This window comes from Hydractinia symbiolongicarpus, chromosome 15 (assembly GCF_029227915.1).
Source record: "Hydractinia symbiolongicarpus strain clone_291-10 chromosome 15, HSymV2.1, whole genome shotgun sequence".
NCBI lineage: Eukaryota > Metazoa > Cnidaria > Hydrozoa > Anthoathecata > Hydractiniidae > Hydractinia > Hydractinia symbiolongicarpus.
This window is the reverse complement of record NC_079889.1, coordinates 9,270,081-9,292,945: the sequence shown is the minus strand read 5'-3', so window position 1 is coordinate 9,292,945 and position 22,865 is coordinate 9,270,081. Positions and strand designations below refer to the sequence as shown.

The following is a 22,865-nucleotide window of genomic DNA, read 5'->3' as shown; positions in this document are numbered from 1 at the left end:
CTAAAAAGAATGCAACATTGATTGGTTAAAAACATACATTGGGAAAAAACATTTTAAATGTTTTTTCTTTTTTTAAGAAAAAAGTCTGTAAAAGGGTCTGATAATTTCTCATGCGAAAAACTGCCTGAAGTTTTAACAGCTTTTTTTTTGAATGGATAACTTCTTTTCTCAATACATAAAGAACATAGCATCCTTGTTGTCAGTGTCATCAAATTATTTCATTTTTCTTAATCATATACATGCAGCATATGTTTTAAAGAGAAAAAAAAAAGCCATTTCTGATTATTTTAACTTTTTGGCCATTTTTTATATGATAATAAAAAAAAATTGACAAAAGAAACTAGGCTAAATTTTACAACACTTCTTTTTGTTTTAATATAAAGCATGATTTAACAGTCTTTTTTTCCTAAATTAAGATAAAATTTGTTAGCAACATAAAAAACGAAAGAAAATCTTTCCATCACCAAATTAAATACACATCAAATGTAAGTCAAAATGTCCATCCCCAAATTAAATGCCATTTTGCCATCGCTAAACTAAATTCTCGCCAAAAAAATTAATTTAGTCCATGACCAAATTAAATGCTCCCCAAAATTCGAGTGCTTGGTTTAGGTAGCAAAATTTTGAGTTACCATTTTTTACTGGTGATGAATGGCTGAACAAAAAAAGTTTTTTAATTAGTAGTTTTTTAATTAAAGGACACAAAGAGGCATAAAATCAACGTACAAATATAAAAATGGCAGTGTGTTGGTTATGGAAAAAATGTGTGTGATAAACATTTTATTTATCGTGAGTTATGCAAAAGATGCAAATGTATGGCTCTTGGAATGCTATTTAGCTTGAGTTATAAAATTCATTTGTTGTTTCGTTGCTTTCTTGTTTGATTTATTAACATGCTAGAAAACAAATATATTCTGTTTAGCAGTAGCTGTACATCCTTCTAAAATGCAGGGGAAAATCCTTTCAACGCTTTAAAATCGCTGTACTTCTTTCTAAAGAGAAAACACCTCTACAAACATAAAAATAGCATTTTGTTATAAAGAATTTAGCAATCGAAAGTACTATTTTTAATCAAATTTAATCAAACAAATAAGAAAAATATAAAATTTTATGAGTGTGCTTTTTACCATTTGAATAGATAAAGGTATTAAAAATGCTATTTAAAAATTTACCTAATTTTCGGCAAATATTTTGCATTTTCAGAGGCAAACTATCATTGACTGTAATGTCATATAAATTTGACATTGTTACTTTCTTTATTTATAAAATAAATTTAAATAATATACTGCTTTAGAAAAATATTTGCATCTAAAAATGAAGGAATAACCGTTTTCAGAAAATTATCGAAATTATCCAAAATCTTTAAATGCTAACAATTTAAAAAGAAGAAGCTGAAATTTTAATAAATATTTGAGCTCTCTAACTAGAATAAACTATATTTCTGTAAGTTAGAACAGCATGTTATCACAAAACTGTGGGGTCTCTTTAGGCATATCGTTAAGGGGAAAGCACTCTTGCTCACCCAAAGGCTCACCCAATTCTGAGAAATAAAAAACTAGCTGAGCCATTAATTGCTCCCCCAATTCCATAAAAAGTTTTTCTGGCTGAGCAATATCAATTCATCTTACTTGAAAATCAAGGTTGTTTCTTATTATTTACAGTAAAAAAAAAAACCAAAATATATAAAAAAAAGATAACATAAAATAGCTAAAAAAGACTCTGTGATAAAATATGCATTTTTTTAACTTATACTATTTATATAGATTGCTCACCCAGTTTAAATTATTGTAACCTTGGGGGAGCGATTTATTGCTCGGGTGTTATTTTCTTATTGATAGGCCTGTCTCTTATGACAATTTCTTATGAACAAGCACTTGTCATTATCACTTTGTTCTCCTACCCACTGACACACTGCTTGGACTATTGGATGTTGCAGGGAGTTGTCTGGTTGAGTGCAGACCCTAACTGGGTTTGTGTAGCTAAAATGAGCATTAAATACTCTAGGACTCTCATAACCTCTCCTGGAAATAATAGGCAGTGTATATCCATCGATATTTGTACGATTAGCCATGCATATAAAATATGTACATCTATCTATTTATCTAATATTGGGTGGGTGGGCAGTTTTGAATGACGCTAACCAGTCCAGGTCTTTTGAGGTGCGCGATCGCGCCCCTGCACCTTTGCACGCTCCTGCAACAATGGAGCAGCGTTTACAATCACGCACCATGAACACTTTAAACACTTCAATAATGCGCACCTGAAATGTCTTTTGTATAAAGTAATTAGTTACTATAATCTATATTATAATGCCCGTATACGTCTGTCTGTCACGTAAAATGGTAGCTTAGCTACGCAATAGCGAGAAGCACGCAATGCGGTATAAAAAGGACGGGTGAACCCGTGGAATTTCCACAGACTAACGACTAGTCAAAGAAATGACTTAAAGTTCGGAATTTGAATGAAAAACATGCACGTTTAAAAATGAATTATTTTTAGAAATTGAATACGTTGCATTGCGTAATAACACCTGTTGTTCTTTTCAAATGTTACTGGCTTTTTTGTTTTGAGATGAATTTATTAGGTTAGGGCATCATTAGGTTGTATATCGCTGAAGTCGCTGGTGGTATGCTTCGAAAATGCTTGTCACTAGCACAGCTTAAAACATAAAGCAAAACTGTACAGGAGACTTAATTGTTAGAGTCTTTGCAGAACATCTCTTCTCACAAAACCAAGGGCAGGGCTGACTTATTGCCTGCTGTGTCATGTGGGAGACAGAAATTCTGGATTTCTTTTTAATACCCTATACAGTTTCTTCTATTATTATTACTAAGCATATTTGATTTCTCTTTCCCCTTTTAAAAAGATTTTTTAAACTTTATTTAACATGTTTTTTCTTTGCTATTACATCACGAGAACATTCGTCTGAAAGCTGTATCAAGGTACAGGACACCTAACCTCTCCCATGTTCTGGTTATATTTAACTTGCTTGGGTGCGCACTCTTCTCGCAGTATTCTCTGTGACGAAGAAGGTCAAACTGACTTGTGGCATGGTTCCAAATGGTCTTTCATCTTTCGTTCGAGTCTCAGTGTAATGCACCAGCCAAGCATAAGAGTGTCAGCATAAAGGAAAGGGGCGACTTTAATGTTCTCTATACTTACATTCTTCATAAAACACCAACCGCTCTTGATCGTGACATTGATTCAGCAATTTTTTTGCTGAAGCAATTACAGTATCTTCGTATTTTACATTAGCAATTACGTCGGCATTGCAGAATGCCGACGCTAATTTTAAGGGCTGAATTGATACGAAGTTTTGATACGAATTATACGAATTATGTACGGAGATTTTGAGACAGTCCTTTAATAAAGATGCAAATACATTTAGTTACTTGGTAGGCCCACCATACAACCGCACTTTTCATATGTGTTATCACGCACCTCAAATTATGAAAAGTGAATAATCACTCTCCTCAATTAAGGCAACACGAGTGAAATTCATCACGCACCTACAACAATCAAGGCGATTGAAGTATCACTTAGCTGCTAAAATTCATATCACCAGGACTGCTATGTAACTTAACCTTCTCTGCTGTTTATGGAACATGCAGCTGTTGGAACAGTACAAGTTTGTACCCCAAAATCAACTCTCAATCTAATAAAATTATATATTTTTAGGCTCTCTGCCACATAAGGTGAACATGTGACAGCGATTCAATATGGGTGATTGAATGTTACTATAGCCCCCCCCCCCCCCCGGGTTAACACAAGCCATGTGAGGGAAATGGGGAACTGACACATAGTGTGGGCCCGTTGAATTTTGCAGGGGGTTGTCTGGTAAAGCACAGACCCTAATTGGGTTTACGTATAGATCAAATCGAGCATAAATACTTCAGGACTGTCCATCTATGCCATAGCCTCTCAGGGGCTAGGGTAATCATCCCTTAATATTTGTGGTGCTAGCCATCTATCTAAATAATGTTTTTTACATTGATGTAATGAATATGTGTGTAGTAAGTGACAGAAGGGTTTATCCCCTTAGGATTTTTGAGTTTTCTATCAATTTTCCTCAAATTGGGTAGTGACACTAACTGCAAGGGAATAAGGGGTCAAAGTGTTAGCACCATTTTGATGTTAATTTTGGAAAAAAAAGATAAATCAGGGTCGCCACTTTTCAAGTAGTAAATTCCATGTATTTTCCAGGTGTAAAACTTAAATACTTTTAGGTATAGGAACATATAAGACACATCGTTGGTATACATCTTCAGTAATACAACACTATAAGAATAAACAAAAAAACATCCTTTCTGAGGAAAAACAGCTTTCTATCCTGGGAAGATAATTGAATGCAAAGCAATAATTTTTTATACAGAGTAAACCTAACAGGAAACAAGTTGTTTTGAGACAGACAATCAAGTTAGGCAATAAGTTGCCAAAACAAGAAAAAAAAGATGCTATAAGACCTTGGCACTAATATTTCTAATAAGGAATGTGAAAATAATCGCAGTTAAAACCAAATATAAACAGATATTACTCAGACTCTTTGTTTTTCTATTACTTCAAGCACTTCTGATACAGAAACTAATGTTCAATATAAAGTCTGTCAAATAGCTTAGCTGTTAAAAATGTATAAGCACTCCACACCAAGCATAATATACATCTGAAGCATAAGTTTTGCAAATGAGATATGTAGTGAAGATTGGTATATATGTGTAGCAAACTAAACTAAAAAAACTTAAAAAAACTGACATGCATACAAAACATATCAGTCATTTTCAAACAACAAAATATAAAATAAGCTCAAATCAGTCTTGGCAGCATTATATCTGGGAATAAGATTCAATTGATGCCATTATCATTATCGATTCCTCTTGACGGTGATTCAACATGGGCGAGTGAATGTTACCACAGCCCCGGGTTAACTTAAGCCATGTGAGGGAAATTGGGGAGATGGCACGCTGTGTGGGTCGTTGGATGTTTTGGTGGGAGTTGTCTAGTAGAGCATGGGCCCTAATTGGATCTGCGTAGCTCAAAATGAGCATTAAATACTCCAGGACTCTCCTCTAAGCCATGGTCCCTTCTTGAAATATAGACATGGTATATCCTTCAATATTTGCGAGGCTAGCCATGTAAAATATGCACATCTATCTATATTATAAAGGGAGCGACTTTAGAATACCCCCTGCAATAAATAAGAATTCTTATAAAACTGACCTACGCGACCTACGTGACCTACGCGTTCTACTTGTACCGGGACGATCAATTTTTTATAAAAGTAACCTACGCGACCTACGTGACCTACGCGTTCTACTTGTACCGGGACAATCGAATTTTTATAAAAGTAACCTACGCGACCTACGTGACCTACGCGTTCTACTTGTAACGGGACGATCGAATTTTTATAAAAGCAACCTACGCGACCTACGTGACCTACGCGTTTTATTTGTATCGGGACGATCGAATTTTTATAAAAGTAACCTACGCGACCTACGTGACCTACGCGTTCTATTTGTATCGGAACGATCGAATTTTTATAAAAGTACGCGACCTACGACAGTTTTAGTTATAGTTTTCAAATGTTAGTCTTCACATGCTACGGAGGCTTGAGTCAAGAATGTAGTAGTATTTTTCCACAAGCTGCAGAACTTTTATATTTTATAAAGGATTTATAATAGCAAAAACTGACATGATTATTAAAAATTATAAATAGAAGAAATGTCTGATATAATTTGCATAAACAAATTTTTGTCCTTATTTTCATATCGCCACATAAATTCTCCCAAATGTGACGAAAAAAATTTTTTCCTGACACCAAATTTTGGCATTACTGCTTTCGCTTGTCGCCAATGCCCCTCTATTTTGTTGGTATGATCACCAGACTCGTTTACAAATTCAATTGAATGATTCACTTTTAAATGGTGATAGTCTAGTTCATCGAGAATGTCATAGGCTTTCCAGCAGTCGCTGACAATTGTCGTTCCTGGTAAGATGTACCTTTCAATGATGGGGATCAAGGTATTGCGATCTCGCTTTTCGACAGGAATCATAAAATTTTTTCTTGATTCAGATTCTATCCCTCCGAAGACCCATTGTCCTTCTACTTTATGACCGCGGTGGTACTTCCGCTTTCCAAATTTAGATTCGTCAATTTGCACTTTGACGCCTTTTCCACCAATCGGTTTTGAACGTTTTATCACTATCTCATCGCAAATTTCTCTCAAAAAGTTTGCCCAGTCCACAATAGTTGCTGATGATAAACCCATTTCTTGGCATATGTTTACTTGTTCGGTTCCTGTTTATAAAAGAAGATCGGATTTTTACTTTAGGAATAGAGTATCAACAACAAAGTAAGGTCTGCGAAACTATAAAACAGGTGTTTTTAGCTACAACCAGAAGAGATTGTTCAACCAAAAAAATATTAGAGAGTTTGGTCTTTTAAAAAAGTGGTAAAATGAAAAACACTGAATAAGTTAAAGTTTTTTTTAAGATGTTCAAAATAAAAAAAGTTTTGCATCTCATTAATATTTTCATACCTGTGCTCCACCAGTACGTCAGTTCAATTACTTCTTCTAATGTCATGTTTGAACCTTCAAACCAAGAATTTCTTCGTATAGATACATCTTTCGTGTGATCTAACTTTTGGCAACGCCACTTTACACCATCCGATGAATATGTTGTTGACAACGTGTATTTCATGTCACAATTACATACAGGACACTTTCTTTTATTTGCTAGAAGTTTGTTGTGGAAACACCAATTAATAGTGGTTTCCTTGTCTGAAATAACATTTTTCAATAGGTATCTAAAATGAAATTAATATTTTTATTAAAAAGTGATATTAATAAGATGTTAATATAAGCCAATATGACACAAAGATGTTGATGCATATATGTATGGTACCTGAAATTAATGTACGATGACTTCGTAGCTCTATTGTAACTACTTGTGCTATATCCACATTGAGTGGAAACGTCTGATGTAGATGCAACTTTTTGTATTGTTTGGCTAGCATGCTCTCGCGTTCGTTTCATTGTTTAATTTATTTATGCACCTGAAAAACAAAATTTTTTTTAAATACACTAATAACGTTAAGGATTGTGGGTTTTATATATTTTATATCTCAGAGAAATATTATTGTAAACGATTTAACAAGTAACGAAATAGCATGAATAAGACTATAAAAATACATGATGCATGTGTTCAATTAAATCATAACATGCCATTCAAAATTAATTTAATAAAGCAATAACAAAATCTATATTAACCTAAAAAACAAATAATGACCTTGTTTCAAGTTAAAAAAAAATGAAAGTAGGAAATGTGATGTATAATTTTTGTATAAGTAGATAATTTAACCGTAAATTCAAGTATAATCTTTTATATTTGTATAAATATTTTCCTATTAATTTTATGCTTCGACATTTTTACATAATATATTCTTACAAAAAAGTCGACACAGCAAAATTTCTTGAAAATGTAGGTCATGTATTAAGTCATTATTTGTAACCTTTCTAAATAACATTCAACTCTGATAGGCAATCATTGAGAATAAATCTAATAAAAATTAACAAAGTAAAGATGCACAAACATAATAAAAATTTTAAAAGTAAACAAATTCTTTTATGGCATCACTTTAACAACCGTTTCTTAGGAAAAATAGAAGTGCGTTTTTATTTGTAGATTATTTGATTTTAGCTATAGCGTATTAGTTAATTCTTTCCTCCAAGGTTAAACCAATGAAATTTTTTAATTTTATTACATTATGTGAAAAAAAACTTATTGACAATACGTGTGTAAGACACTCTGTAACAACCCTATTGCTAAAGAAAATATAAATTTGTTATTAAAGGCAAGGATTTGATTGGTTTTCATTACTTACAAACGCAACGATAATCCTTATTACTTAACTTTGAAAATGAAAATAAAATGAAAATGAAAATAAAAAAAATATTTTATTGAAAGATGTCTTGCACCGCGTCAATAATGTTTTGCGTGATGCTTTTCGGGGAATTCATTTCATATTTCGTTAGGTAAGTATTTTTTTGCATTTTTGATTTGACCTCCTCTGGTAATTCGTCGTACGGCAACTTAACGAAAATATATGACTCTTCACTCTGACCATTCAATCTCACTGAATTCAACTTCCCAGCATTAATCATTACTAAGTCTTCACATATTTTTTTGTAGTCACTTGATATCATTGATCTCAACCTTTTAGATGCACATTGTTTATACGACCGGTAGGTGACAATTCGACCTTGCATATTTAACAGTGCAATGGTGTAATCTTTCAAAGTTGGTGGCTTGATGGTTTTAATTTTTTTTTCGCAAACCATGTCTGAAACAAACTAAAACAAGACAAATGTGATACTTAATCAGATAACAAAAATTAATGCTGAAAATGAAATATATAACGGTCAAGCTTGCATGAAATATGAAATGGGACACCTTTGTCAAAATGAGGCAATGTGTGTGTGCTGTATAAAATTATATAAACACTGGCTCGTTTTTAGAATAAGATCTGTAGAAAAAAATGGATTGATAAATATTAGAAAAATTTAATAAAGGTTCTTGTAAATTATGTTAAGTAATAGAACTGCACTTACACCATTGAAAAATTCTTTTTGTTCGGTCAACATTTGAGAATAATAATAAGCTTTTTGCATGGTTTGTAAGGTGATTGATTCTGGAAATGTTGTATTATTTCTTCCAGAATTTATTTGCAAAAAAATATGCTCCAACAAATGAATAGCAACAGCTAATTTTGGAATGACGTCCGTTGTTTTATTTTTCTGAGTTGGTCTGCCATTTTTTAAATTGTCATTGAGTTCGATGAGAAAGTTTTTCTCCATTTCATCAAACATTCTAGAAATAATATTATTTGTAGACAACTAGGGATATGTTGGTAAAAATAGAACAGATTCATTAATCGGCAAATGAAAGGTCTTATTTGTTAAGTAATTAGTAAGATTATTTAAATTAATTCAGTGTAAAATAGATTTCTACGGTCAATAAATAAAAATAATCAATGTAATCAACCAGGTGGGTAACTAGATAGATCTCCTAGAACAAAATAGGGCCAATTTCCAAAGCCGAGTCAACGCACCCGTATAGGAACCAACCATGGAGCGATCCTGTGAATCAATACACAAGCTCTACACACAGCTCGAATTAAATCTTTTAACTCAATTATTACCTGAGTTTTACAGCTTATTTAAACAATGATATATGAACGGTTTTAGTTGGACTGATCAAAATTCCGACGTAACTTTATTTAAAAAAATCTTCGTTGTATCCGTTAACTTACTTTTGAGCATCGTCATCGAAATAAAATTGTGTGTTTTCAGAACTTGTTTTTGCTAACTTTTCGTAGATGTCATCTATTTTAAAATTTTTGGTTTTTAAAAAAGTGCTAGCTTGTGATTGTTCTTCTGGCAATGGTCGATAACATGTTGGTATAGAAATTATAAATCTATCGATTAGGCCATTGCCCATATCCATTTTTGATAACAATAATGCCAATGTCTTGATCTGAGTTGCACCTGGATAAAAAAAGTACAATTTTGCTTTTAAAATTTACATTAAAGGTGGTTGCATACACCAAGTTTGATACAATTCATTTTAACGTAATGTAAATGGTGATGTGTTTTTTTGAAAATACAGTTTAAAATGGTGTAATTGCATGCCTTTGCTTCAATACTGTGTCCAAAATTTTTGCTAAACTAGTGTAGAACTCGTACAGCAAAATCTTGATCATCATATAAAAGCAGCAGCGCATCGCAGATATGCACTTATAAAGAACGAGAATGTTACAGTATCATAAAGCTGCAACTCAGTTATGCACATATATAAAAAAAGAATGTTTATATATAGAATAATGAGAGAGAAAGAGAGTTTCCGTGTTAGTTGCTTGAGTAAGGAGGAGTGTGCTCGCGGATGTTAATCAGTAGTTAAATATTAATAGCCGATGCTTACCTAATATACATAGTGTGGTGTCAGATGAAATCTCTCTTCTGTTTTCAGTCCCATAATTGAAGGTGCAAGATTCTCCGCTAAAAACTTTGCATAATATTTCGACATCGCTCGCCGCATTTTCGTCATTTTGTTTAATTATTTTTAGCAGATATTCCTGAATCTCTGGATTAACAATAAATGCTCTTTGTATTTTTGATAATAACTTTGTTAAACCGGATGATGTAGAACAGGAAATTAATTCCTTATGTAAATCCAAACCTGTTAAAGGATTACTGACGCTGACTTTGATTGCTGGACTTTTCCCTGTCGATGGTTGTCCCGCGAATAAGAAGAACGTATTCAAATTAACAGCATAACCATCTCTTATTTCGCAATTGAAATTTTGGCTTGATGCTAAGTAATTAATTGTAGTTAAAATTGAAGGTAATACGAATCCGATATTTGTTCCGACGGACTTAGCGATGGCGTCAATGAACTGATACAAAGGTTCTGTCAAAACTTTATTGTAGTTTATTTCATGCTCCATGAGTTTCTTATTTAGTTCTGCCCAAGTTTCATCCGATTGTGATTTTATGATTGTTTTTATAGACATTTTAATTCTTTGTTAATACAGTAAAGAAGCTATATTGTTACGTCGGCCGTTCGTCGCTAAAGCTGTCGTTAATATAACGGACGTGATTGCAATGCATTGCTTTTATAAGCGAAGAAACCTTTGCATTGCAATTTTAGGAGAAAGCTATCGTTAATAACGGACGTGATTGCAATGCATTGCTTTTATGCGCGAAGAAACCTTTACATTGCAATTTCAGGTGTACGCGTTGGTCGCGTAGGTCGCGTTGGTTTGTACATGTATTTCCTTTTTGTGGTTTGGATTGTTACTGTAGTTTTTTGTTATTTAATTTTAATTATTATATTTTTGTGTTTGTTATTTTTATTATTACTTGGATTTTATTCTCTTTTTTATTTTTGTTGGCCTACGCGTTGGTCATGTAGGTTAATTTAATTGTAAAATTAAAATGACAGGTGGTATTCTAAAAAGTCTAGCCATTATAAAGTATCTAGCTATATCTAGCTATACATAACTAAGCTATACATAACTATTAGCTAGCCCATCAGAAAGGCAAGCGTAAAACATGTGGCACGTGCAACCAATAGGGATATGAAATGGACATTATTAAATGGTCGATTCAAAATTTCTGTTTTTGTAGCTAGCTAGCTTAGCTAGCTAGCTAGTTAACTGTATCATTTCGCAAAAGACCATTTTTTGCATGGCAGGGTCTGCGCCTAAGAACAGGGAAAAAGAGTGGTTTGATATATACAACATTAGTTGATTAGATAAACAGATGATATAATGATATTACGGGTAAATTGCCTATAGCTATACACAGTTCAATACCAGATCAGACATTGAAATTCCAAAATTCCGTGACTGCACCTTTTCCATAACATTTATATCATCTAGTTGGCAAGTAAACTATCTGTAATTTGCAAAGTAAAACTAGACAGAAAACAATTTTGGTCTACATGCCAAGCTGGTAACGCAAAACAATTGACCAAAGTAAAGATTTGTTCTTATAAGTTTTTTGGATAAGGAAATCATAGTTTAAGGTAAAGATATAGCATGCTTTCGATATTTAAAAGAAACAGCAAATCACTCAAAAAAGATTTCAAAGTCATAAAAAATTTATTAACTTTACCTTGCAGGAACAAACCAAGGAATTTTTATACATCTTACTTGCTAATTGTTCTGTAATGACGTCATAGACTTATAGAGCTTTCGCCTTTTAAATGGAATGTCTATCAAAAGATGGTGCTCGAGAACTGATTATAACCTGATTATGGCTATAAACATGGCCGACCATTGGATATATCGACTTTAAACCCGTTTAAAAGTAAGACATTCGTATTTTAGTTCTTGCTTTGATTAGCGAAAGATTTAATTAGGTGCGTAAATAAAAGTTTATAAATAATCTTTTCGCCCGTGCGTGGTGGAAAGTCTTGCTACTTTCGCTTTCTAATAAACAATTCCTTTTTGATATGTATTGGTCAAAAGTGATGTCATGTTGACAGTTGTTGTAGGTGCTTACAGTAGATAATTAAAGTAGGCATGTACATTTACCGTCATATGACTTTAATAAAACGTAGCTAACCATAATTGTAAGCACAAACTTGGATTTTATAACCTGTAGTTTGTTATATAATAACCAAGTTTACAATAATGAAATTACCACATAAAAAAGTGATGAGTCAATTCTTGAATGTAGAATTGGCGCTAAATGGACGGGGTCGTTTTTGTGGAAAGGTAAAAAAAGAATGTTGTTATTTGAAGAGACTCTAACATAATAATAGAATGTTATAGAGAGTTGTTAGCTTATGTTATAGAAGAAAAAAAGTGACTTCTCGATTTTGTTCTTAAGATATTTTTCTCTGTAAACTAAGTATATATCTCAGTTTATTAAATCTTTTTACAATCATCAACCTCTATGCAACAATTAAAGAGTTTTAACAGTGATGGATTTAGGGTATGTTAAGCTAGCCAGATGGACATATTTAATTTTCCGTTAAAATTCTTGTTGCAATTTCGAAAATGTACTTCCAGTATACACAAAAATCTTCCCGGGTGGCTTTTACGTTAAATTTCTATAAAATATCTACACATAATACACACATGCATATATTATATAGTTAAGCCCTAAGGATATGGGGTTTAAGCATTAAGGATATGGGGTAATACGTAAGAAGCTGCTTAATTATTCTGTGACTTACTACCCATATTGTTACATTAAGGGGCACAAAATTTAGTTTTTGATTTGATATACCATCGAAATAGTAGCATATAGCCTCTAATCTCGATTTACTTGGACGTACTTTCACTTTCTGTTACATTACTTGACGTACTTGTATTAGGAGGTAAAAAATATAATTAAAGGTAATGTGTGACGGTAAAAAGCATAAGATAACCCCTGTAATTTTGACTTAAGTATGTCAAAGTATATCGAGAATATTTTATGAAGGGGTACATAGTGCCTGTAAAATACCATTAAAAACCAAAACAAATGATGCTTTACTCCGTTGCACAATAGTTTTTCGCAACAAAAACAAAATAATGAAACACATATTTACTTTTAAAGATTTATTAATTAAGTTATGAGACAGCAAAGAAATAACAACTTGAAAAAAATTGTGCAGTACCCCCTGGTAAATTAATTGCAACTTACTTGAACAGAATTTCATGATAAACCAAACATGAAACTTTGTAGCCATGGTATGTGTGGTGTTCGTATAAAGTTTTTTGGAGAAAGAATACGTTACCGCCGAAGTTTTTTATTAAAGCTTCGCTCTTAGTTAAGTTGAATAAAGGAAGTTGTTGTGCCTGGCACTTCGAATTTTTAAATTACAAGCAGATGCTCTTTTTAAATCAATGATTTAGCTTGAAAGAATGATTTACTTTGAAAGACCTCAAAAATTACTATTTTCTGGTAAACTTTGTTTATCAATGGACCGTGTTATAGGTAAAAGCAGATTTTGTAATGTTTGTAATGTGTTTTTGGGCTAGTTAAATGTAGTAAATTGTGTTCCCTTTAATGCCTTTTTCTTATAGTGACTTGGTAAAAAACATGGACTAACTTTATAATTCCTGTATCCGCCCCTGTTAAAGTTAAAAGAAATGTCAAATGACTCCATTTCTAAATAGTAATAGTATTTCAGCACCTTTTGCTCATTCAAACAGGCCCTATTTTATTTTAATACAAAATAATTCTAGAATCTTCCTTTTATTTTAAAACTTTTTAATAGCGTGAATAATAATTTTAGCAAAAGTTTTTTAAAAATCATTATTGGATATTTTTATATTTCTGGATTAAATTAATGTTGAATAATAACAAACATTAATTGCTTCTTTATCTTTATTTATGATAGTGATGTTAAAGTGTCCATTCTTTTTGTTTTTTGGGGTTTTTTTAAAACAAAAAATTTCCCAATAAAATTAATCATGTCAGTGTAAGGTTTTTGTAAAAATCAACTTTGTATAGATAGAAAAATGATAAAAAGAAAATCCTTATTATATTTATTATATATTATGATTTTCTTATAACTTATTTGTAATTATATAATTTGAATTTTTAGATGAATAAGGTAGAAGCTGGTGAAGTATTTGGAGATTGGCAGTACCATCGTGAAATAGGCAGTGGTGGCTTTGGACTTGTAACAGCATGGAAGAATCAGGTTTTTGATTTGCTTTTTAACTGCTTCTGATTTGTGAACATCATCTACATATAAAGAACACATGATGTCTTAACAGAACATGCACAGCTATAAGAAGAAAAATTGTGAAATTTTGCAACCTGGAGTATTTAAATTCCATACTTTTTAATGCATGACTTGGATAGCCATAATGTGTTTCCATAATGTGTTTCCAACGTTAAGCTTCGCCAGGTCGTATATAACTGCTTCAATAATTAATTTATACTATTTTTTGTCTAGTTATATTAGCAGTCGTATGTCTATTTTGTTTTTTTTATAGATAACCAGTGAAATGCTTGTCATTAAGCAGTGCAAGCAAAAACTTGATCCTAGAAACAAGGGTCGCTGGCAAGACGAAATCCAGCTCATGAACTCCAATAAACACATAAATTTAGTTGCTGGCCGTCCTATTCCAACAGAGATTGAAAATGCTTTGAGAAGTCCAGAACCATTGTTGGGACTTGAATATTGTGAGAGCGATTTAAGAAAGGTAATATTCACATTTTATTTAGTCGAAATAATGTAGCTAATCCCCCTATCTCTGTGTTAAAAACTGGTGTGAAAACTGGAAGGCATGTTAATTAACTTTTTATTTTGCCATTTACCAGAAATTTCAAACAGAATGGCAAAATTTCACGTCCCTGAAAAACTGTTGACGAAAACAAAAATTTTTAAGCATCTTGTTATTATCATTTGAGTGGTCCCATTATAAAAAAGTTGTATTTTATCATTTAGCTCCTTGGTAATGCAATACACAGTTGTGGCTTAAAAGAAAAAATGGTTGTAAATATATTAAAAGATGTTTCATGTGGCTTAGAATTTCTTCACAAAAAAAACATTGTCCATAGAGACTTAAAGCCTGAAAATATCTTGTTGTGTCATCAAGGTAATAATGTAATCTACAAGATAACAGATCTAGGCTATGCTAAGCAACTTGATGCCAGAAGTATATGTATGTCTTTTGTTGGTACTATTCAATATTTGGTAAGTGAGAGATTAGTACTTAGTCCTTTTTTTCTCTCTAAAGATATCTTAAAGTTGACTAATTCTGATGCGGGTGGATTTTTTTAAACTTACGAAAAGGTTATAAAAGACCCATTGTTAATATTCAGTTAAGTATTTTAAGGTGGTTATATAAATTTAAATGTAAAGCTCCAATTGTTTAGGCGTTAATCAAAAAGAGGTGTTTGAGAGAGGGCTTCCTTTCACAGTATTTTTTCTGTTTTCAGTTTTATTTTTCTTTCTTAATTTTTTTTTTAAATCTATGCATTTTTAGTACATCTATCAATTACTTGCATGTCTTATTTATAATTTCTCATACATTGTCAAGGCTCCTGAATTATACGATTATCAAAGTGGTTATAACCGAACAGCAGACTACTGGAGTTTTGGTACTGTTATTTTTGAATGTATAACTGGAACCAGGCCCTTTTTGTTGACAGAACATGCTTTTCAGTGGCCAAAATTAATTAAAGACAAAAGCGATCAACACATATGGGGTTACAACGATGATTTATCAAACAGTGTGAAGTTTTGCGCAGATATTCCGTCTCCTAACCACATGTGTCCACCCCTTTTAGATGCATTCAAAAACTGGTTAGTATATACAAGTTTTATTTGACTTCATTTTTTGTTAGATAATTTGTTTTCTTTTCTAAATAAATCTTACTGTTTGGTCAGACGCGATATTTTTAAGTTGTTATTTGTTACATGTTATCCACTTTGTTTCTATTTTTAAGGCTTCAAATGGTTTTAAAACATGACCCAAAAACCCGTGGCAAGAATGAGAAAGGAGAAATAATTTGTTACACAACGATTAGTAGCATTCTTGACATGAAAATCATTCACATCCTGAATGTGTTGACGTGTATTGACGTTGCGTATGAATGTCGACCTGACGACTGTGGGAGCCATTTAAAAGCTTTCCTCAAAGAGCACACAGGTATTCCTATTAAAAACCAATTAATCTTATTTCCATGTGGTGATGAACTAGAAGATGATGATAGTTTAGAAAGATGTCATCAACAACCAGATTTGATTTACTTATTTAACAAAAACAAGCGCGCTGAGCACAATATCAATATCTTCTTGTCGCAACGCGTGCGAGAGCTTGCAGGCTCGCCAGACGAATTACGTAAATATCCAGACTTGAAGCTGTATTGGTCTCACTCTCTGTACGACTGCAGTAAAATGGCATCAGAATATGAACAGCTGCTTCGTGGTCAGCGGGCACTAATGATTAACATGGTGCGCACAAAGTATAAAAAATGCGAGCAGTTGAAAGAAGAGTTCGTGAAAGCAGCAATCCGGCTTGACTCTATTATCAATATATATGAAGAAAGTTACAATTGCGATTTACAATTTTACAAAAAGACTGACCTCACAGAGGAAGAGGCAAGTTTTTTGGAGGAATGGAGAGTAATGTATGATGAAGTAAAAAGTTTTGCAGAGTGTATTAACAACGATATACTCAAAGAAATTACTCAAGTACAAGAACAGTGTTCGCAGTTGCAACAAAGCCCACTGATCTCTGAACAGAAACAAAATGAATTGGAAGAATTGTGAGTCTTATAAATGCTTCATTTTGAGAACGTGTCCTTCTTTTCCTTGACGTGCGAACTTCCTTATACACATTTTCTTCGTGAATATATCTTGTTTTATTCTTCATGACACGATTTGTAATACATCCAGTATTAAATGACGGCAGCTACAAGTACTGACTGTGTCTGCATAATAAATGAGCATATTCTATTCGTTATGTTGCCTCCTATTTCTGAAATTATTGGCATTGAGTAATAACATATTTTTTCAAACATACCTTAAGCATCTTTTTAAATTTCATGATTTCCTTATTTTTAAAACAGCAGTCGAGTAAATGTTAAGAAATAAGTAGCATATGTCACTACGTATACAAGATTTGTGTGTTGTCAGTAAAGAAGGTCTTTTGATAAGTTAAATGGACTTTAAAGTTGTTCTGGGGTTTTTTATTTTAGGTCGTGTCAAGCGGAGAAAAAAGTAGACAAACTGCGGAGAGCGCCTCCAGAGTACAAAGATAAGAAACATGACTCGAAACATATCTATGAAATAATAATGAAATGTGTCTCCGAAAAGGAAAGGTTGCTTCGAATTTTTTATGAGCATCTCAAGTAAGTTGGTTATATTGTTGTTATGTTGTTGTTGTTGTTGTTATGTTGTTGTTATTGTTGTTGTGGTTGTTGTTGTTATGTTGTTGTTATGTTGTTGTTGTTTTTGTTGTTGTTGTTGTTGCTGCTTTTCTTACTCCTCTACTTTCTTTGGTAGGAAAGTCGTGGTTAATAGATATAAGTTGACCGATTTAATTAACAAAATCTCAGAACAAAATCAAGTTTTAAAGGATAAAGCAGACATAATTCTAAAGGTAGATTTTTAATTGGTCAATTGTTCTGTTACCACTCAGATTGCAGTTTTTTCGGTATTTTAGAAATTTTACAGTTGTAACATAAGATGTAGAAACATCTTTTGTGTGTGTTTTATCTCAACTCCTCGTGTGTTTTTCTATTTATTCATATAATTCATTTATTCATTCATTTTTATATTTATTTGATTCTTTTACTCATTTGTATATTAATTTATTTTAGAGACAGTTATATAGACAAGGTTTATTATGGAGATTATTTGGTTCTCAGGTGAGTGATGAATTCATGTAGTTTTCAAACCGGGTTAGGGTTGAGCGAGGCAAGAAATTGACTTCTTTCTTTCAGGCATTAATTTTTTCCGCACCTAGTCCTTATCTATTCCTTCTCATTGTTAGTTATCCTCGCCAGGGAGTTCTATGACGTCAAATAACTCGTTTATACCAAGCATGATGAGCAAACTAGACACTGCAGATGAAAGTGAAAGGTAAACGAGGCAAATTTTGCGCTATTTTTTTAAATATTTTTTTAGAAAAAATAAGCGAATTTTCCTTTGTTTTTTTTAGCAGCAGCCAAATTATTGACGACATGGAAGACACTTTTAAAAAGTATTTTTTTTTTTTATTATTTCTATGAAATTTACCTTCCGTGAATGCTGTACATTCACTAAATTTTTCTGATCTTCACAATGTACCTCAGCTTTCTATAAATTATACGCAAAATTTAGTGTCAATCTGTAAATTACACGTATTTTTCAACCGATAATTCAACCCAAATAGTTCGTAATCAACACATTGAATCATTTTGGGCCTATGTTTCTGTAATGTTTAATGATTCTGAGAAAAAAAGACGTTATTTCAAGTTTTCACTTCCTGCTGTTTTTATATCCATGAGATAGAACACTCGTAACGATGAGAAAGAGTTTTTATGCTCACACGTTTTAGATTGATATAGAAACAGTGTTTCTAAAGGCTAAGATTAGTTAAACATTTTTGATCATTGCAAATATTAATTAAACATGCTTAGATGTTTTTTGTTTGTTTGTTTTTGTTTACTTAAAATCACATCTCGTTTTTTTAGACTGGAAAATCTTCTAAACAATGAGGTAAGTGAACCGCTTCTTTTGTTTTTGCATAGTTTTAAAATGTTGTTTTGTTATTGTCCCAGCAAATTATATTTAAGAGAGGAAGGAGACTTTCGCTGGAAGAAACTTTTGCTGCATCACGATCACAGCAATGTTAGAAATTAACTTACTATGTGCCTAAGGCCTAACGGAATTAAACTTTCGGCCGATTCAAGACTTTCGTACGACTGGCGAGAGTAAATTTTGCTGTTTGCAATTTTAAATATATTTTGAGTAACAGTTTACAACTAGTCGATAAGGCCCGTGGAAAAATCCACTTAGGCAGGATAACAGAGAAAAACAACCATCATTTAAATTTTGCAGACACCAGCAGAGACCTGTGAAAACCCAAAAAAAAATTTTCAGAAATATGAAAACCTGTTGCCTTCATCGTATAGATCTTGAAATGCTGATCAAGAAAATGTATATGATCATGTATCTTTGACAAACGGTTGCAGAGATATCAAGGTTTACAGGTTTTTTGATGACGTCATCAAACCGTCCATTCCGAAACGGATTCGGGGACCCAGGTTTGAAAAACTTACCCAAATTGGTCCCAGGTTGTCCGTAGTTACCCACGCGGTGAAAAAACATTGACGTCACCACCTCGTTTCCAAGTTATTTGGCCTCAAAGTTTAAAGTGCATTGTAATGGCTTCACTAATCTTAATTAACTTTCCTTTGACGTCAATACTATTTTATCGGTAAAGTTTGGTAAATTACAGAACAATTTTATAGGCGATGTTTTAAAGAATTTGTTAAAGAAAATTTTGAAGAATGTAATCCACTTTGCAAAAGTGACAGACAGACACACGGAATTAGCGTATTATTATAGAGACTAGTCAGTAAAGCCCGTGGAAAAATCCACTATGGCAGAAGAACAATGGAAAAATAGGTTGCTTTAGTTTTTTTGCTGACGTCAGCAGTGCATATACAAAAAGAAAATTGGTGAAATTTAGTCCTTTTGTTGTCTGCAAGGTGTAGATGTTAAAACGTTGATCAAGATAATGTATAGTATCGGTTGCAGAGATATTAGGATTTGAAGGTTTTTCGATGACGTCATCAACCCGTCCATTCCGAAACGGATTCGGGGACCCAGGTTTGGGAAAACTACCCAAATTGGTCCTAGTTGATCCCTAGTTACCCACGCGGTGAAAAATCATTGACGTCACCACCTCGTTTCCAAGTTATTTGGCCTCAAAGTTTTAGGTGCACTGTAATGGCTTCATTAATTTAATATAGGATATTGACGTTAAAGTAGTGTTATTTTCGTCGCGTCGTAACGTCAGAAAATTTAACATATTAGACATGCATTTTTCGGCAACATCAAAGGAAAATGAACACATCCACTTTGCCTGTCACAGACAGACGGACACACTTAGCGTATTATTATAAGAGATGGTTGTACTTTTTCGCGTGAATAAACGTTCGTGGTTGAAAAATTGAGGCGAGATTTGCGAGATAAACTTTTACGGTTGGGAAACTTGAATAAACTTTTGCGGTAAAAAAACTTAGGCGCGTTTCGCGTGAATAAACTTTCGCGGTAAATTACCGTGAATGTTTCTTCTCCTAAAGTAATGTATATATTATCTTATCTTAGGATGAACAAGGTAGCGATATTCCTTCGCCGCCCAATGATAAATATGGACCTGTTAGGTCAGCAACAGTTGACGGATCATCGACACAGAAAGCGTGCATCAATAAAGAACCACTACGCAACCGAAGAGAATCCGCACCAGCTAGTTATTCCTTACCAGAGGATAGTTTTCACCGACCAGGTTCACATGTTCGGCCATCGCATGACATTAGCATACCTCGGATTCCTAGAGTATTTTCAGAAGAACGTGGTCCGATTTCCGTGTCACCTTCTGGAATGAATCGCTCTTCTGTTCGAGTATCAAACATCCAGACTCATACGCGTCATCCGAACTATAGCAGTGTTCAACAACCAGCTTCTTATCCGTATCAAGGACCGCAGTCTCTTGAGTATAGGAGAAACCCAGTTCCTGAGTATGGACCAACTATAACAGAGCATCTGCATACTTCAAACAGTCATCTAACACGCCAAGGTCATGTATATTTTTGTGATCTAAACAAGCACCAGCACACAAGCTTATCTAGCTCGCCAAGTAGTGCATCCGAGCTGTGCGTTCTAAATCCAGTGACTATCAATGACTCGACGCATTTTGGCACCATGTCAGGTTATAGAGACACGCCTATTCCTGGGCCTTCACCAAACGCAAGTTATCTAAACAATACAGATTTTTACAATCAGGGGTACTTTAAAAATGGACATATTCGATCAACGAATGTTGGCGGACGGACAACGCCTGGTGCACGTACATAAAACTTTATTTTTAAAGTTTTTTTTTTCTATTTAAAAAGTATAATAAATTCATCGCCTTATGTCTGTTTTTAGCTTTTTTATATTGCCACGTTGTACAGAATGTTACAGTAAGTAGAAGAAAAAAATATCTTCCTCTCTTTTTTCTTTGTGGAAAATGAATTGCTTCGTATTGTAGTCAAATCTAATTTGAAGAAGCATAATTTTTATGTTTACGTTTAGCATATGTGTATGTGTTTTTATCGCGGGACGAATTGAATTTTTTAAAAAACATTTTGTAAATGAATGGCAGTTTTATTCTTTAAATTTGTTGTATTTATTTGAAGTACGTATTTTGTCTTCTGGTACCGCTAGCACCGAGCTTTACATTCCATCAAACATTTTGTTTTTCAGTTTCTATGACAGAAAAAGAAAACCTTAGAAAAATGGTTTAAGACACGTAATATTTCCACCTTAACTATTCCGGTTTCTCCATGGCTAATTAAAAATTCAACTGTTTGACGTTCGAAGGAAGAATAAAAACGTTCGAAAGTCAGATGTTTGATGAAAAACTTCCCCGAACCGATCAAACATCAAATATTTCATTTTGACAAAGAAAAATGTTTGATGATAATATGTTCTGGATCATATTTTATCAAATACGATTTTGTTCAAAAAATTAAAAATAGCATATATGCAAATCGATTAAACATTCCATCAAACATCCCAATTTCTTTTGACTGGATAAAGCATTTTGCCTAAAACATCTGAGGCTTAATTTTTTTCCTGTTTGAGAAGTATACTAAATCCACCGCCATAGTTGAAAATTGTATCTTTATCAAAAATTTATACATAGTTTAAAATAATTTATTAGCGTCTTTGCAAATAGCTAAATTTAGGAATGGAGAAACCATGATAATATTAAACATATTTTTCGCGCAATTTTATTAAACTGGTCCATATTAAAACCATATTATACCAAGTTTCAGTCCTTATTTTAATTTTTACAAAAACAGTTTGAAGATGGTATATCATAGTTGTAACCTATTGCTTTCGACGTGGATACAAACGAAGTTCGTGCTACGTATTGCAAACAGCAACGCTGTAAAGACGTAGCGACAGAATAAAGATGATCACGTACACTGTCACATATTTTTTTTTTTTTTTTCTCAACTATGAGAAACAGTCGAGTACTGTTGACTCGGATACTATTCAATGACAAAAAATTTTTTTAAAACATCACCTTTAGGATGACGTCATAGATGAAAGGTGGTGCCTAAGAACTATAACATGCGAATAGAAATTTCTGCAACGGATATCTTTTTTCAAAAGGTGTTAAAAATTACATCTAAAAATATTAGTTAGATTCTAAACATGGTACAGTGGAATCTCTCTGCAGCGGACACAGTCTAAAGCGGACACCTCTATGTAACGGACACTATTTCTTGAAACAGACTGATTTCAGGTCAAATTCTCGCAGGACACTTAACGGAAACTTTTATTTGCACCAAATGACATTTTTCCTTGAAAAAACTTTGTGTAAAGCGGACTCATAAAAAAAAACACTTGTTAAATTTCGATTTTCATCTTAATTTCGTACATTTTTTAACTTTCTTATTTACAATCTCTATAGATATATACAACAACAATTGCCAACCAAGAATTTCGCTGTCAGAAAGAGAAAAATAGGCCTGGGAACGAAGTTGATAGCATACGGGATATTTCTGGAGAATTATTATTTCAACCCATGCCAACAGGCGGGTTTAGGGAGGAAAATTATATGAAAAATTCAGAAAGAAAATGTGCTCACG

At 32.9% G+C, this 22,865-nt stretch overlaps 3 protein-coding genes across 5 annotated transcripts; 1 reads left to right on the top strand and 2 right to left on the bottom strand.

Moving 5' to 3' along the window:
- Positions 1-5,437: 5,437 nt before the first annotated feature.
- Positions 5,438-7,312, bottom strand: LOC130628747 (uncharacterized). The gene is made up of 3 exons (XM_057441746.1): positions 6,901-7,312; positions 6,534-6,802; positions 5,438-6,292 (listed from the first exon to the last, which is right to left on the bottom strand). The coding sequence occupies exons 1-3, from the start codon at positions 7,029-7,031 to the stop codon at positions 5,694-5,696; spliced, it is 999 nt and encodes a 332-aa protein (XP_057297729.1). The 5' UTR covers positions 7,032-7,312; the 3' UTR covers positions 5,438-5,693.
- Positions 7,313-7,464: 152 nt separating this feature from the next.
- LOC130628745 (uncharacterized) lies at positions 7,465-11,445 on the bottom strand. Its single transcript, XM_057441743.1, has 4 exons — positions 9,976-11,445; positions 9,308-9,542; positions 8,607-8,865; positions 7,465-8,348 (listed from the first exon to the last, which is right to left on the bottom strand). Exons 1-4 carry the CDS (start codon positions 10,565-10,567, stop codon positions 7,953-7,955), a joined length of 1,482 nt encoding a protein of 493 aa, XP_057297726.1. The 5' UTR covers positions 10,568-11,445; the 3' UTR covers positions 7,465-7,952.
- Positions 11,446-11,684: 239 nt separating this feature from the next.
- LOC130628744 (inhibitor of nuclear factor kappa-B kinase subunit alpha-like) lies at positions 11,685-21,453 on the top strand. Of its 3 annotated transcripts, none has more exons than XM_057441742.1 (13): positions 11,685-11,867; positions 14,101-14,199; positions 14,498-14,707; positions 14,953-15,201; positions 15,548-15,813; positions 15,957-16,778; positions 17,211-17,363; positions 17,518-17,614; positions 17,835-17,882; positions 18,008-18,096; positions 18,176-18,217; positions 18,690-18,714; positions 20,332-21,453. In XM_057441742.1, the coding sequence occupies exons 2-13, from the start codon at positions 14,101-14,103 to the stop codon at positions 21,076-21,078; spliced, it is 2,847 nt and encodes a 948-aa protein (XP_057297725.1). In that variant the 5' UTR covers positions 11,685-11,867; the 3' UTR covers positions 21,079-21,453. The 3 variants fall into 3 exon arrangements, with proteins under 3 accessions (XP_057297725.1, XP_057297724.1, XP_057297723.1); XM_057441741.1 differs by lacking the exon at positions 11,685-11,867 and adding an exon at positions 12,032-12,277 and having other exon boundaries at positions 18,179-18,217; XM_057441740.1 differs by lacking the exon at positions 11,685-11,867 and adding an exon at positions 12,034-12,277.
- Positions 21,454-22,865: the final 1,412 nt, after the last annotated feature.

What these genes read in the sequence shown, in the direction of transcription:
- LOC130628747 (XM_057441746.1), bottom strand. Translation starts at nt 7,031, where the DNA reads ATGAAACGAACGCGAGAGCATGCTAGCCAAACAATACAAAAAGTTGCA. An exon ending in TCATCGTACATTAATTTCAG is followed by an intron (nt 6,803 to 6,900) that starts GTACCATACATA and finishes ATTTCATTTTAG; the next exon opens with ATACCTATTGAAAAATGTTA. An exon ending in GACGTACTGGTGGAGCACAG is followed by an intron (nt 6,293 to 6,533) that starts GTATGAAAATAT and finishes TTTTATAAACAG; the next exon opens with GAACCGAACAAGTAAACATA.
- LOC130628745 (XM_057441743.1), bottom strand. Translation starts at nt 10,567, where the DNA reads ATGTCTATAAAAACAATCATAAAATCACAATCGGATGAAACTTGGGCA. An exon ending in TTCGATGACGATGCTCAAAA is followed by an intron (nt 8,866 to 9,307) that starts GTAAGTTAACGG and finishes TATTATTTCTAG; the next exon opens with AATGTTTGATGAAATGGAGA. An exon ending in AAAAAGAATTTTTCAATGGT is followed by an intron (nt 8,349 to 8,606) that starts GTAAGTGCAGTT and finishes GTCTTGTTTTAG; the next exon opens with TTTGTTTCAGACATGGTTTG.
- LOC130628744 (XM_057441740.1), top strand. Translation starts at nt 12,194, where the DNA reads ATGAAATTACCACATAAAAAAGTGATGAGTCAATTCTTGAATGTAGAA. An exon ending in TTGGTACTATTCAATATTTG is followed by an intron (nt 15,202 to 15,547) that starts GTAAGTGAGAGA and finishes TACATTGTCAAG; the next exon opens with GCTCCTGAATTATACGATTA. An exon ending in AAAATCTTCTAAACAATGAG is followed by an intron (nt 18,715 to 20,331) that starts GTAAGTGAACCG and finishes ATCTTATCTTAG; the next exon opens with GATGAACAAGGTAGCGATAT.